We start from the raw sequence: 16,820 nt of genomic DNA, 5'->3' as shown, positions 1-16,820 counted from the left end.
CTTTTTACTTTTAATAAAACTGGTGCATCACGCTGTAATGTGAGCGAGAAGCAAATTCTGAAAATGTAAATGATTGAAATATAGACAATAGCTGCTAGGCTATTAGCATAGTTGACCTAACAGTGTCCCATACTGAGCTGTACATCCCTAAAAGTTCCACACATTACTCTAGTCATTTATCTGCTCTCATGCTGCAAGTTGTATGCAAGCTTAATATCATTTACATGCCAGTATCGTTAGCATCACTTTAAATATTAAAGGCTGAAAACCATGGGAAAAGTCTAGCATTGCTCAGCCCAAAATGAACAAAGTTCACCTTAAAGCCTGGGATTAATAAAGTATTTTCCTTTCATTTATTCTAAATATAGACAGTTTCCATAATTATAAATACATGTGGTATTGATATCAACAAAGCAATGGTCCTCATGGAGCATCTCCTACTGCCTTTGACATGTTCTTAAAAAAGACAGAGACTTCTACAAAGTACATTTTCTTTGCCACTCAAACACAACCCCTCCCTTATATTTCCAGAGCACTTCTGTAGAGTCTCCTACTTGTCCCAAAGTACTTTGTGTGAACAGCAACTGTGGAAAAAGACCAGGTCGAACTGTCCACACATTGTCGCTATTTAATCTGAAAATGGACAGAGGTCTGAAACCACGAAGGTTATGTTCACTTTATATACAGCATATAGTCACAATCTGCGAAACTAACCTAAGCTTTGAGGAGTTAATGGGTACTGATTTTTAAAATTCAGTAGGAGAAAGAGTCAAAATTTTACATAAATGGCAACAATGGCACCAGATGGAAGAACGTTGAAAATATTGATATACTCATCAAGTTTGTAGATTTTTTTTTGTTGTTATGAAGATTTATTTCTGTACATCATGAAATTGATGAAAATACCAGACTAATTACAGGACTGAAGGCAGTAACCCCTGATCAATCACTTCCTGTGTTTAGTCAAGGTCTGAAATAAATCCAGCAGAAAATCAGGTTTCATGCCTGAATCATTCGCTGTAATGAAGTTGGACAGAAGATGAGTCAAGAGTCAAATGTTGTCTCGTTGCATTGTTTAGTTCTCTTAAATGAATCAAAGGCTGTTCAAAAGAGAGAAACTTGACTTTCAAATAAACATTTCAGCGATAAATGTCCAGAGCTGGAACCCTTTCTGTGTTCAGACATCATCTTGGATGATAAAACTCCTCCAGGATGCCACTGGACTTTTTCATCACTCTGGTAACACGAATGCTATTTTTAAGATGTTCTGGAGTCAAGAATTCCAATTTCCCCTTTAGAATCAGAGAAAACCTTTATCTCCAAAGGAATCAAGTGGGAGTTTTGATATTTTTTAGCACTACAGTTTGAAGCAAATCCAGGCATTTGTAAAGACTGCAATGATTTGCCACCAGCCTCCAATCAAATGGGTTTTCCTTCAGTTTCGTACTATATTAATAAACAGGACATACAGCATCCAAGGATGATTTTTTAATCTTTAAGATTTCCAAATGGATGTTTTTATTTCTCTTGTATGTTTGCATCTGAGCTGTATGGTGATGGGTATACGGCCTCTGCTGAGATTTAGAGCTGTAGCCTGCCACCTGTCCCCAGTGGTTGAGGGGTAGTCACCCAGTGAAGACCTGTGCTCCGCTGTGTATTTGTCTCTGATAGAGCAGGCGCTCAGGTTTGAAAAATTCTGCAGTGAAAATAAATGTTGTGAATAAATTGTTCCTTCCAAGTGGCACATCAACTCATGTCATCTTCACCCCCCCTACTGCCCCATTTCCACCACTGAGGGTCTATAATTTGATATGACTGGACTTTGATTACTATTCACAGTGCTGTCAAGGTGAGAAAAAGACTCCTCATGGTGGATGAACAGATTCACTGTCACCGCTCCATCGAATCAGCTGTTGTTGACTTCATATATCCACTTTCTGTTTCTCATCCCCTCCCTCCCTCTCACTCCTCTTTAAAGATTGCTGTTGTCAGAGCTGTGAGTTGCTTTTGACACAGTGGTGATAGAACAGCAAACTGGATCACGCTGGTTGAAAGTAAATCACAACCTTTCAGGGTCTTTCTCTGAGTTTTGTTTAAAGAAATAGACAGGAAATTATGGTCCATATTGACAACTATGTTATATGACATCATAAAGCGTACCTTCTCTGGCAGTGCCCATAATAATAATAATTTTTTCTCTTTCCTTTTTATCCTGACAGTAAATGGTGGACTTTCAGAATTTTTCCACACAACTTAATGACATCAGTAGTTATTTTAACAGAAATGTATGATAAAAGAAACATATCTGCAATCACAAAAGGCCAAGGTAGCTCTTCATTTCAACCTCACTGCTTTTATTGACTACACTGTTGAGCTGAAGCCTTCTGAACACTCCTGAATATACACTGCAAAATACATAATGAATGATGAATACTTTAAATCAGAATATAGCATTAAGTCAGTAAAACTTCTGGTATATTGATCTGATCAGTTACATTGCATGCTTTTGGCTAGGGTCCTTGTCACTACTGGTAGCATGAGGTGATACCTGCACACCGCACAGAGGTTTCACAGGTGGTCCAATTCCTCCAGGAGGTTTGCTGTATCTCCCAGCCCAGTCTCAAAGGAAGAGATTCCAGGAGACAAGCAGTTACTTTAGAAGAGTCAGGCAGTAGAAGTCGCTTTGTGAGAGAAAAAATTGGATGAGCACTGCCAGAGCATTATAAAATGACTTCCAGCTGGCTGTTGTGAATCAAAAATTCAGAAACAGATACCATGAGTGTGGCTTAAAGGAACCAGCATCATCTAGTGGGCCCTGTTCTCACGTCCCACCATAGAGCTCGATTGGTATTCACCACGAAACACAAAAATTATCAGGTCCACCTGTGCTTTTCATAGATGAGGGCAGGTTCACCCTGAGCACATGTGACCAAGATGAAAGGGTCTAGACAAGGCTTGGTGAACATTATGCACCATTTAATATTGTTCAACATGGATAGTTTGGTGGTGGATGAGCACTGGTCTGGGGAGACATATCCATGGAAGGACACAAAGGCCAGCACACAACTGTCATTTGATATCAGGATGAAGTCATTGCGTCCACTGTTAGACCCTATACGGGTGTATTGTGCCCTGGGTTCCTTCTGGTGCATGGCAATGTCTGCCCCCAGATAGCGAGAGTATGTAGGGAGCTTCTGAAGGATGAAGGATATGATATCAGTGGCCCTGATGCTCGCCTGACCTAAATCCAACTAACACCTCATGGACATTATTTTTGTCCTCTGATGCCCAGGTCCAGATCTGGGAGGAGATAGGACACCACCCGTTGTCTTAATAGCAGCACAGCCTAACTTTGTCAGGCATGCATACAAGCACATGGAGCCAATACAAACTACTGAGTATCACTTGAGCTGCAATGAAATTTCAGCAAAATGGACTTAATTTTTTTTTTTTTTTTTTTGTGGTATTTTTTAATTCAGCGCTCTGTAATTGGACACTTTTTCATTTTCATCGAAAGATGTAGCATCTATTCGTTTCTAGCACATTACCCAGTCCACATCAGTATAGGTATCCAGCATTATTCTTTCTTCCCATCAAGATTCAGTATGTTTTCAAGTTGTTGCTTTATTTTTATCTGAGCAGTAGAAAGTCTGTCTACCCAATGAAGGCAAAATGCAGCAAGCCTCTTGAGCCGAAAAATTAGGCCAATGCTGAAACTTCACTACCTTAAATGGCCACGTGAGGATCCCTTTAAAGCTCCCAAACCCCAAACACCATGTGTATGTAAACATGCAGTCATATAAATAGAAATGTTTACAGTCTGGTACAAAAGCATGACTGTTTGAATATTAAAAATGTTTTGTGTATGTTCGTCAAAGCAATGTTGTGCTGATGAAATGACATCCATTTTATTCTACACTGTAACAGAACAAAAACAGGAAAAAGGCCCAGGGGTGGGAATAGTTTTGAAAAGCTTTCTATGTTGAGGGTGAAGGAAAACTACTATGAAATAACTCTTGAAGACAATCACTTCATATCATCTGCTTGATTTAAATTTGTGTTTGTGTTGGTGAGCTATTATAGAAACACATTTACTGTAATTGCCTTTTTTTTTTTTATTCTGTGCCTTTTTTAACGAATAAAAACCATAAATCTCTCCATTAGTTATACATTTGTCACTTGATAAAGCAGACGTTTAGACTAGGACACATCGATTAAGACATACAACAGTATCGTTAAAAGTAAACAATGTATGATTTCTCTGACAACCTCAATTACATTGTGTAAAGTAAGGCAGTTTAATCTACTGAACCTCAGAAAATTATTTTTATTCTTAATAATGAAGTGTGTCCTCATGCAACATTATTAGAAAACAATAAAAAATAAAGAACAACGTGTACTGTGAAGTAAGCCACTTTTCTTTGTTATTTCAGGTCCTGTAGCTGTAATCAGTGGTGAGGAAGACTCTGCCAGCCCGCTTCATCACGTCAACCATGGGATTATTACCCCATGTACACTGGATGCGGGCCCTGATGCGGTTGTCATAGGGATGACTCGTATACCTGTGGTGGAGAATCCTCAGTACTTTAGACATGGACACAACTGCAACAAGCCAACCACCCGTAAGTCTGTCAATCTGAAATCAACACACCCAATCAATGTTTGGAGAAAAACGCTGACTGCCTGTCATTTTTACTGAAGAGCTACTGATATTTATATAAAGTGTAACCAATCTCTCATGACCCTGAGGATTTTTTTTTTAAGGAATCATTCAGAAGCAGCAGTCTTTACAAGGCTTGCTCTGGCTGTTGCATAACATTTGCAATGAGCTGTGGATCTTTGCAATATGCTGGGGCCCTCAGGGTAAAAGTATAATTTAGCTGCGGAATCAGTTCCATCGTGTTCTGTTAGCTGTTGCTGTTAGCATCTGCTGTAACAGCAACAGACTCCATTAAAAAAAGAAGGGGGCTATAAAATGCCACATACTGGTATTTAGATACAGTACCTACAACCTCCCACTCTAAAGTCACTCTTGGACTAATGTTATCTTTGTTTTACTGATGTCTGATATCTTCATTGTCCCTCCTCTAGGCAAGGCAAGGCAAATTTATTTGGATAACACATTTCACCCTGTACAGCTAATAAATGAATGAATGAATGTACACACAGTTCAAAGTTCTTTACATAAAACATTAAAAGCATTACAGGAGCAGGAAGCAATAACAAGTGCATAAATGATGGAAAAATCTATAGTTGATGATATTGTAGGTCAATGTGAAACCTTACTTTAAGGGTCCTGCACCAGGGGCTGAGAGATAACAGTTTCCCGATGGTGACGGGGGTATAAAGAAATGTTCTAAGCTAAATGTCGGTTTAATATTGTCTGTCGACCAGTGTGTTCAGACTCTGTGTGAACTCCTGCAACTGCAGTAAAACAGCTGCATCTTCTCACTGATTTGAGTGACTGTCATTGAGAGTTTTTCCTAATAAGTAAAAACTTTAAAAGAAATGAAAAAAAAAACAAAAAAACAAATAAGAAAAGTTAAAATAAAATAGATAAAATGCAAGAAATAAAGTTCCAGTGTAAGAAATTAACAGTTGTTTTGATAGAAGCAAACCAAAAAGTTTTTAACCTTGATTTAAACCTGCTGAGAGTTTCAGCAGACTTGCAGTTTTCTGGGAGTTTGTTCCACTTGTGAGAAGCATAAAAGATGAACGCTGCCCCTCCATGTTCAGGTCTGACTCTGGGAACAGAAAGTAGATTTGACACTGATGACCAGAAGGGTCTGGTTGGTTCATAACGAACCAGTAGATCTTGAATGTTCCAGGTCAGACAAGACCACTTTAAGGACCAATTTATCACAATTGCATCGACAAGTGAATGAGTAGAAAACAGCAGATAGCTGCAGTTTTGTGTCTGCTGCATCTGTTCCAGATTACGCCAATCAAACCATGTAGATTTAAAAAAACAGCTCCACTTTGTTCTGAATGTCAGATCCAGCTTTTCCATCCACTGCCCTGTCCAGCTCAGATCTGGCTTTGCCTCAAAATGGCTGCTGGTCAGGCTAACAAAAGCTGACTTCTGAATAGGAGCCAATGAGAAGAGAGGAAATCCCATTTAGAGGTGATAAATAAATGACGGGTCTTATGTATTATGAATTGCATGAATTTTTAATGTCCTGCCAGTGACTGATTTATAACGCCTCATGCCTTGCACAGGAGATCTGATTGCAAGCTAATGAATAAATGACAGTGGGCACAAATTAAACTTTCCCCCGATCACTGGGCACCTGGAATTGAAAGTCAGACCATGTCCATGCACCATTGCAGCTTTGACCAAGTGTTCTTCCCCCTCCGTACGTACAGGTATTGCCCCCTTTCTCCTTTTAGATTAAATTCTGTGTGCATGCACAAAAAAGGAAGCCGTAGTAAATGAACCCTGAATTCATCACAAGGTCATAATGGCCACTGCTTCCTGCCATGGGCTAGAAAAACAAACTAGATCTGAACGGCTTCTGCTTTTGCTGATCACTCACTGAATATGAATGTCTTCTTTACCTTCAGGACATACACACAAAGAAAGGATATGTCTCAATTCATCCGCATGTAAATCTGTAGTATGTGTGTAAGCATACGCCAGAGAAAAATAATCTATTCACAGATGTGGATGTGCCATTGCCACAGCTTGTGTACAGAAAGTTTGCAGATATGTCACCTTACATCCCCCCACTTACTCTATCATATGATGTGTCAGGGGTCTTTGGGATGCCATTGTCCTGCTGACCTCGCTCAGCAGGATTGTTCTGCAGCACTCACTCAGATGCAGTATGGCTGCTAGATTGGCGCTCCACCACTAATCCATAATGTATTCATTCATTTACTTGAAAGCTTCTTATCCGGGGAAATAGCATGCTGTCGGGGTGTCAAACACACACACGCACGCACAGAAATTTCACAATCCTGGCCAGCAATGGCGGCACAGTCTCACTCATATGAATTTACTACTTACCTGTGTCCATCTTGAGTGAATTAATGTGATGGTCAGTTCCAGTCCACCTTTGGGCGATGTCTGACTTCCCTTTTCTGTTGTTCTGCGTGTGTTTTCAAATCAGCTCCAATAATAACAATGAAAAGAGGAAACAATGTGTAGATGCTGCTGCTGTTGGCCTGTTTAAACAGCTGTATGTGATGAGAAACTGCCTGCTGCAGAGCTCGCACCATTAATTCCAGCATTCGTGCTCCAGATGTATTATTCATGAGCGTTTGATCTACAAGTCAGTTCTGGCAAAAGAATATATACAACTTCTATACATAAATCTATATATTGGTACCATTGGTCATATAGCTGTAATTGGATAAAAAAAAGCACTGCCCATATTTTAGTTGGTAAATTTGTGAGACCTGAAATCAGTAACAGTGCTGCTGTCATCCCTCGCTGCAGGAGAGAACATGAAAAGCTAATATAAATATCATTCCATTATAGATGCCCTGTTGTTGAACTGGCAATGGTGCAATTGCAGCTGTAAACAGGCTGGAATGGGCTGGCTTTAGCATTAATGTAGCTGTTCTTGTACCAATTTAGAAGCACAATGTACCATAATGCAGTTGGCTACCTCCTGACTGAACTGGTGTCCTCAAATTCTGCTGAGATAAACAGGCAAATCGTGGGCAATGAGGACGTTTGTTTAAACTGGCCTTTTGTTTTACACTGAGAAAGCTGAAAAAGGCCAATCCTGGGGAAATGTTGCCGCATTAGGGTGATAAAAGCAGGGAAGGCAAAGGACAATCCTTTAGCCTAATGACAGATCCATATCTAGTCTGATCCCCTGTCTCCCAGCAAGTGGCTTTGTTTTATCATTCAGCTAGCTTTTTTAATTACGGATTTGTCACACCCCGCTGGCCAAAATTAGACAATAGCTTTTGATGTTGGAGTATAGTGTGTATAGTCTTCCATTACATCCATGTTATTAGGGATATCACTCCTAGGCATGACTCGGACAAGCCTTCCATCCCTGTCTCCTCTGCTTTTGGTGTAACAGAGACATAATTATGCTTAAGGTGACATTTTTTGAGACTAAAATATTCCCAGCTGAGATGAGGAGTGACTAATTTGGCAACCTGAAAGCTCAGCAAATGAATGGGAATAGGCAGCAGATTGATTGAAAGGCACTTATCATGTTCCAAGGCTATGATTCCTTGAATTACAGTCTGATGAAATGAAACGGTCCCACACGGTAACAAGATGTGAATTCAAACAACCTACTTTATTGTGTTACCCAAAATTACCAAGAGTCCCCATCAGCTCATGCCAGACAAATGCAAAATATAAGCTTTTTAGCCAGAAGAGCTCTAAAATGATGTTTGCTGAAGCCCTGTGACAACTACACCCAAAAAGACTGAAACCCCATTCAAGTAAGTTGAGTGTCATCCAGATCATCCAGATTCAGTCATATATAGTACATGGAATGTACAATATACAGAGAGAGCATGTGTTGTTCGCTGACCTTATTTTTACAACATTAACAATGTTATAGTGTTTCAACTGAAGCATAAAAAAGCTTAAATTATTAAAATTTGTACTAAAAAAAATTTAACTAAAGTGCTTTAGAAACATAATTTATACTGTATGTACTGGGACTAACAGCTTGGTGTGGATAGCATGCCTCATCTCCACAAAGATAATATAGCCAGCCAAGACTTTTAAAGAAACTCCCCTGAGAAGCAAGTGTTAAGTGCTTAAATGCTCAAACTTTAATCCAGCAATAACACTGGGGTTAATCTTAGGGAGGAAACAATGTTAAAAGGATATCAACTTTCACAGTTTTACCTCAGTGTTGCCATATGAAATAAATAATAATAATAATTCTAATAATTGTTTAATACACCAATAAATTTTTGTTGTATTTGAGGTGATTATTAACATAACGGTTTTTCATAATAGAATTTTACTTTTAAGACAGAAATTTGTTTACTTAAATCTTCAATGTTTCTTTATAACAAACTGTTAGAGCACTTAGCCAGTTAGCATGTGTAGCATACAAGAAGCACTAACATGCCTGGGCCACGCTACAGACGCATATAGTAATTAAATATCAATTCATTTTAGGACATTTGCATATATTTAAGTTTTATTTTGAGAAGAGGAAACATGTTTCCACATCTCATGAGATGGTGCTGCTGGGATACAGAGAAGCCTAATTTTCTGTAGGTTCAACAAAGATAAAAAAAAAAAAAAAAATTCTGTGCCACAATGATCAGAAGATGTGTGGCTTGGGTCAAATGTGTCCAACATTTCCACAATCTGTACTGTCATGTCTCCCATTGCAATGAATAGACTCAGGATGAGACATGAGTTTCCTGAAGGAGATCATCAGCAGTGGCAGAACCATGTAACAGATACAGGAAATCACTCTTCAGCTTGAATTGTCTCTGGCTTTAAATCTGTTGCTTGCTTTCTGGTGCTGGAACAGGTGGAGCTGGAAAGTGATAACCTAGACATGACTGAGTTAAATGAGATTTCTTTAAAGGGGAATTTTCTGTTTTAACTGTAGAATTATTGAAAAGTGACCATTGATCATAATGAGTGAACTTTACTAATGATGCCATAATGGGACACTTGTCAAGAAAGAAAGCCATGAATGGACCTTTTCTGTAGTTGGGGGCATGTGATTGGCTGAAAAGATGAGCATTGAGTATTTATGCCATTTCATAACTGTCACTGAAAAATATAAGTTATACAGAAGAAAATGCTGTTATTAAACCTAAACAGACATTTGAAAAGGTAAATATGAAATAAGAATGTATTTATTAAACAAAAAAAATAGAAGAAGAAGCTCAGGGAACACCTTACTTCTTTGAAACCAGGAACGATGGAGGACTGCTGGCAGCTGGCTTACTTCCGGAGCTCGTTTCTAATCATTACAGAACAAAGCTGGTGTCATCAGGATGATGTTGTGGGTGATGTATTCTGTATTTTATCTGGGCGTAGGTGTTATTTTACAGAGCATTTGCCAAGGCCGTGCAGCTGCGGAAGCAGACTCACCGACCGGCAGCCAGCCAGCAGCAGCAGGTTAGGAGTAGATACCCACTGAGAGTCAACAGTGAACGCTGGCGTTCACGTCACAATCACCCAGCGATGCCAGCAGACACACAGTCTCCGTGCTGCAGTGGATTTAATGCTGGCAACATCTGCTGTGCCTAAATGTAAAAAAAAAATGCCTTCCCCTTTTGATTTTTTATGACTTATTTATCTAATGTGTCTTTTTTATAGTTCTTATACAAAAAATAAATGTGACTAGTCAACTGTGTTTTAAGAAAAAAATGTAGAGCTGTATTTTGACATGACGGTTTATATGAATGGCCTCAGCATTTGTGAACAAGCCACCATTTTTAAGTAGTTGAGCAAGGAGACACGTAGGTCAACCCAACATAGGAGGACTGCCAGAAACATACACACACACACACATAAACATACATATTAATTCACAACACTGGCAGGAGACAAACACGCTCCCAAACCGCCACATCGTGACACTAGAGAAAGTTGGCAGGTAGTTGTAGTGAAATGCATGCACACACGCAGACATGCACAGTTGAGGGTGCAGAACAAAGCCCTCCAAACATCTGTTCTCCCACAGCAGCCTGACCTGACTAGCTGAGTAAATCTCAGCGCTGTGCTGTCTCTCCCTCTAGGGAGAATGTTTGCTGGCTTGGAGGCCTCGAGTGAGCCAGGACAAATGAATGATGCTGAGCTGTGGGATAGAGATTTAATCTCGGGGCTTTTCAACGTGCCACTCTGGGTAAATAGGTTGCAGGATGCAGCCTGAGTCTGCCTGAAGAGGAAACTGAAGGTTAAAGTAACTTGTCTACACCACTGTCAGTGTGGCGTGCTCCATAATGGCCGCTTTAATCCCATCAGTGGAGAGGAACAAGGTGCAAGGCGCCTATATAGCAGCTGAACAAAATAAACCAGATGAATTATTCACATGGAGGAAATAAAGAAGAGAGGGCAACTACACAGGTTTTACGTGCAGCTGAAGAAGCAGAAACGCTACTTTTTAAAATCATGCTCAATCCAGAAATAGCTTTGTGAAATCTGAAAACCGGTTCTATGTGGGACGGTTTTCTTAATCTCAGTTCTTACATTCTTCCATTGAATTACTGACCATTACCACCAACTCACAATGCAGCCTTCTAGTGTGAATTTTTTCAGAAACTTATTTTTTATCAATAGATAGAAAAATTCCATTACCTGAATTTAAATACCTAAGTCTACTGACACCTCTTTATGAATGAATCAGGGCAAATACCAGAAGTGGTTGCTGCTCCATTACTGCAGTGACATCTCTGGGCAAGTTGTAAAATGATCTACAGATTTCTTAAACTTTCTTTTTGCGTGTAGCATTCATTTCAAAAGCAATGCCAAGGAAATCTGGAAGAACTTCCGCAGTTCCTTGCCCCGCAGACTTAATTCAACATTATAATTGATGGACTGTAAGCATCACACAGATGCTTTAAGTATGATGTGTGCATCATCTGGGTTAGTAGTATCTGGCCAACCCATCTGGAGCTGAGGTAATTTTGTTCCACTGTAGGGAGAGAGACATATAGTTGGCTTTTTGCTGCTTATCACAAGCCAGGTGATGAAATAATATTTAATTGCCACTAATACAAACCGTTGTAAACAATTTCTTTCATGAACACATGAAAAAACTGTGCAAGTCCTTTAAAAGTGTAAACAACTTTAGTCTGTAATGCATCTACAAAATGTTAATTATTCATCATTAAAAAAAAAAAAAAGAAGCCAGAAACATAACTGAACAGGTGGAAACAAACCTCTAGAGTTTAAACAGAGTTTAAGGAGTTTTGGTAGCTTACTTGACCTCTCTGCAGAGATTAAATGTTAGCAGCTTGTTAAAGACTTTTGATTTGACTTTTTATTGATTTGATCTGTGAAATTGTAAAAGTTAAAGTTGAGACAGAGAATAAATCACTAGAGTTTTGTCCTAAGCAGTTAGCATGGGTCAGTGCTTATTTTCTTTCTCAAAGCTGTTGTTTAGCTGATTGCAACTTTGCCTTAAACTGAGCACCAAGGGATTTTCCACACAACTTATTGGCTAAAAGTGCCAATAGAGTTCCTACTTAACCCGATGATTACCGAGTACTTGTATGTAAGAAGCACAACTAGTTGAAATTAGAACCGTGGGTTCAATAATTTATGCATTTCACTCTGGTTACTTTATACAATAATAAAATAAGACAAACATGGAGATAATCTGATAAAGCTGATTAAATCTGATTCAAATAAAATACATTTTTCAACTTGCACATGTGAGATAAATCATCCCTTTAAGAAATGATTAATCATCTGTGATATATAGATGACAACATCTTCCTCATTTTTGTTTTGTCATTTTGTTTTGATGTATCTTGATCAGGAGATGTGGAAAAATTGGCTTTCAGGCAAAAATGTCTCTGGACGCTGACTTGAATAATAAAAAGAAGTTTATTACAAAAGTTCAGACATCAAAACAGATTTCTGCAGCAAAATCTGGAGGTCCCAAAACCAGAACGAAGACCTAAAGACCCGATGTGTTGTTTTGTCTTATATAGGGTTTAAACAAAGAAAATTCCTCAGTCCTGTGTCCTCCAATCATAGAGTTTGCCTATAGGATGCTCATTTGCATAGAATGCATGTTCGTGTGTCAATCCAGTCTGTAGGACAGAGAACCTCATATGGTAAAAACCTGAGTGTGTACCATACAAATGCTATGCTTAGATACCTCAGTTTCACCAACTGTTGAAACCAAATGATGAGTGCAACATCAGAATAAGCTCCAGTAGCTGGATGGTAACACCATGGCAACCATCATGAGGTGACCAGTGATGTTCCTTAACCGTTTAATGCTGTATATCATATTTGATTTATATAGTCTCTGAAACCTTTTGCATCATTTTATGGTAAAAACTAGGCTCAAAACCATGTTCCGATACTTGTATTCTGCCCCCGGGTGGATACCTTTTCCACAGCAATATTCTGGACATCACATAATGTTTTCTTCTTTTTTTAAACAGTTTGTTAAAGGGGCAAATAGACTTCAGATTAAAAAAAAATCACATTTTTTCCTTGGGTCAGGCTCTAAAGGGTTAAATAATCACGCCTTATGAAGGAGTGAAGAAAAAAAAGTAACATAAGACATGAATGAATAGATTACTGGTATTGTTTAAAAAAAATACAAGAAAAGCAGCAGTGGGATTCATTTGGGAATAGAATCTGATGAGTCTCCACACCTTTATCAGCTGTGAAAGTGTTGGAGATATTTGGCTCCATGAATCCTCTAAAAACACATTCAGAATCTAAATGTACATGTATTGACTTTTATTTTCTCTACTCTTGGAAAGACTTTTGCAGGATGAAGCTTTGACAGCAGTGGTATGTTAGTGTCCCTGGTGGGCCAAGTCACCCAGCAAAGTGGCTGCCAGCTTGTGCAGACACTTCTGTTCGATCTACTTTCAAACTAGGACATTTCTTCATATTTAACAGTGATTTCAGAAATAGTAGCTTTGACACAGTCTGATAGAAGAACCAAAGGAACCTTTTTTTTTTTCTGCATTACCTTCTTAACATGTTCATGACCCGGTGTTTGTAGAAATGTGAAGGAATGACAAAAAACAACAAACAAAACAGGAATGTCTAGACTGGATAAGCAATCACTCTTTTAAATGATTATTTTAGAGAACTGTCTCAGCATTTGGTTAATTCCTATTGGGTGACATCCCTTCCGTCCGTCCATCCATCCATCCATCCTGAATATTCAGAACTAGCAGATGCTAAATAGAAAAAAGATTTTTCATGTTGTGATGTTACATCAAGTTATTATTATTATTATTATTATTATTATTATTATTATTTTTTACTTTCCAAATTTGCTGGGATGGTGCCATTTTGGAGCTAGTAATAAGAATGAATTAATTAACTCATTCATTCATTAACTACTATGCTATCTCAAAAAAGAAATGTTCACAGCTGTCTCCCTTTACACAAAGTGGTTCCAATATCAGCCACAACGTTGACCACCTCTCTATTTGTCCATTGACAAATGAACAAAACTAGTTGCCACAATCCATCACCAGTGAGTCCTTTCATAAATCATTACTGCAATCTGGAACCACAGGAGGTGTGACATTAACTAGGTGCCATTGGTATGTAGCGTAGCGTATAAAACGTGCAATAGAAAATGTCCCTCATACCATTTCACCAGCCATAAGCAACAGTGTTGATGTCAAAATATTTAGACCACCACACTGTTGTACGTATGATTAACTGCTGATTGTTTCTGCTTTTAAATATATGCGTCATCATAGCATTACACTCATATCACGATGCCAGTTTGATATGTAAAGGCTCACAGGAGGTACATGTTCCATCTCTGACCCTTTAAAGAACAAAGTGAAAAGTGTGATCAGATTCTTAGTTTAAGTAATCATATTTTCCTTCCACATGCCTTCGAGAATTCTCCTACCACCTGTCCTTAACTATGTGACTTTTTCTAACAATATCAAGAAAAAGAGTCTGGGTAAAGACCATAGAAAAAGTTTTTGACTAATTGACCATGCCCTCTGTGGGCTCTACAATTGTACAGCAGATTCCTGCTCTGACCTTCCTCTAAATTTAATTCCAATGTTGTAATTAAATCTAGCTAAATGCAGATTTGACATTAACCACTTTAGAAAAAAAAAAAGCCAGTGAAGGAGTCCAAAGAAGTTTGTACTGTCCCTGGTTTTGTGATAAATTGAAGTAATATGCTTAATTCTCCAGCGTAATGGTGCATGTAATTTTTAAAAGCTTATTTTAAAAGCAAATACATGACAAAAACTTCAAGTTATGTATTAACAGTGTGTTTGTTGACCAACTTGAGCTAGTTAGTTTAAGTTTTGTTAGCTGTTAGTCATTTCTATCCACACTACAAACAACAAATAACAAATACATTCACTGGGAATCATGATCGCGTGTGTGGAAGAGTTTTCTGGATGTTACTCTGTCAGAGTATAGAATAGGCTAATGTTAGCAGCACTGAGTGCTTTTTACGGATGATTGCACTGCTTCAAACTTAGCATTTTGTGCCACATTTGCAATAAAGAAAAGTTTGAAAATGTGAGAAATAGATGTAAGCAAGGAATTACTGAGCCCTGGTTTTACCACAAATGTCTCTGTCCAGGTATGAATAAGGTAATTTAATCATTATTTTTCCCCATCAAACATGAAGAACTTTGTTATTGTAAAAAAAATAGTCATCTGGAAATGTACAGCTGTAAAAATATGCTTTATGAAGGGTATTTCTCTTGCCTTTAGTGTGCTACATAGCTTTTAGTGCCGGGTTAAGTACAAAGCCCATAGCACAGCTTATATCAAAGAAGATGCCGTCCACATACTGCTTAAACCCCCTCAGCAGCATTTCAGGCTTTTATTCTATTACTTGTGTACATCCCTGGGTGTATAACTAAATCTGATTATGTCTGTCTTGAGAATAGTTCAGCATACCTCTAGCAAAAAGTGAGGTAGAGAGGGGCCTCAAGAAGACTGTGGCTAAAAGATAGAACTGCAATCAGAAATTGAGAGGGCAAGTCATTGGATTTTTCTACTGATAGACACGAAAAACAATTTTATAGGAACAGATACAACACTTGAGCAGCTCAAACCACAAACATCAATGCTTCCTACCATCGGCTTATACTGTTTGTAACCTCGTGTGCTGTGGCATTCTGTCCACCACACTCAGACTCATCTGTTGTCTGGATGATTTAAAATCATGGAGGTAAACGTGTCTACAATGGATGTATTAGAAAATTTCTGAAGCCTGAAGATGTATTGCCTTATTAATGCATCAAGTGTCAGCAACATCAGTGTGTGTTACGAAAAGCTTGTAGAAGCAGCTGCAAAAATAAAGACGTATGTGAAACAGAACATAATGATCGGAAGGCAATTAAAAGCAAACATTATTTTGTTTCTGACTTCTTTCAACAAGACAAAGTGAAATGCAACAAAGCCCTGTGTTATTTCTGATAATACCAGATGATTATATGTTGAGCTGTATAATTATTGCCGTGTTGGACTCCACGTTCACCCACACTCCCCTTTTATAATTACCAATTTCACATAAAAAAAAAAGTTTCTTCTCATTTTTTACTCTTTCTGTTTTATCCATTTAAAAAAACTGCTTTCATCTCATTAATATTTAATGTCACAGACAGCTGCTGCTGAAGCTGTGATGCCCATCTTGCATAGTGTGGTGATTTTCATCTGAATGTGTAGTAGAAACCATGTGTACTCTGTGTGCAGATCTATCAGAGCACTACAGCTTTCATGGTAAACCTACAGACTGTCATGTTTTATTCAGAGTGGAGCACAAAGAGTAGTTCTGTTGAAAGCTCTCTGCACCTCCCCATTTCTTTCCCACTGAGCTTTCTGTCTCGTTATTTCTACCTTTTTCCTGCAGCTTTGTCACTTACTCAGCCTCTTATGCTGTGGAGCCACCAGTTTTTAAGGCTAATCAATAAACGGATAAGCCATTCTGGAAGCACAAGCATTGTAAGCAATGGCAGCAGAGGATGAGACTGATCTAAGGAAATATATATATATATATATATATATATATATATATATATAAACAGATTTTACAAGCCTCTACCTGTGAAATGATCTTGTTAGGAGGACTTATTAGGGACAGCAGATAAGAAAAGACGCTGAAAGAGACATAAAGGCTGTTATTCTTCACTCTGCTCAGTTAAAGGTAAAAGTGTTTTTTTTTTTCCACTAATAA

The 16,820-nt window shown here is 38.4% G+C and overlaps 1 protein-coding gene across 3 annotated transcripts in view; it reads left to right on the top strand.

The window, feature by feature from the left end:
- Positions 1-16,820, top strand: part of ntrk3b (neurotrophic tyrosine kinase, receptor, type 3b) — a 226,373-nt gene that overhangs the window by 170,966 nt on the left and 38,587 nt on the right. For all 3 annotated transcript variants that reach the window (XM_041985427.1, XM_041985437.1, XM_041985419.1), the window contains one exon: positions 4,434-4,622. In XM_041985427.1, the coding sequence (XP_041841361.1) occupies positions 4,434-4,622 (189 nt within the window). The remainder of the gene's footprint in view (positions 1-4,433; positions 4,623-16,820) is intronic.

The sequence above is a fragment of the Melanotaenia boesemani genome, chromosome 1, assembly GCF_017639745.1.
Source record: "Melanotaenia boesemani isolate fMelBoe1 chromosome 1, fMelBoe1.pri, whole genome shotgun sequence".
Classification (NCBI taxonomy): Eukaryota; Metazoa; Chordata; class Actinopteri; order Atheriniformes; family Melanotaeniidae; genus Melanotaenia; species Melanotaenia boesemani.
The sequence above is the reverse complement of the archived record's forward strand: the minus strand, read 5'-3'. Positions and strand labels throughout refer to the sequence as shown.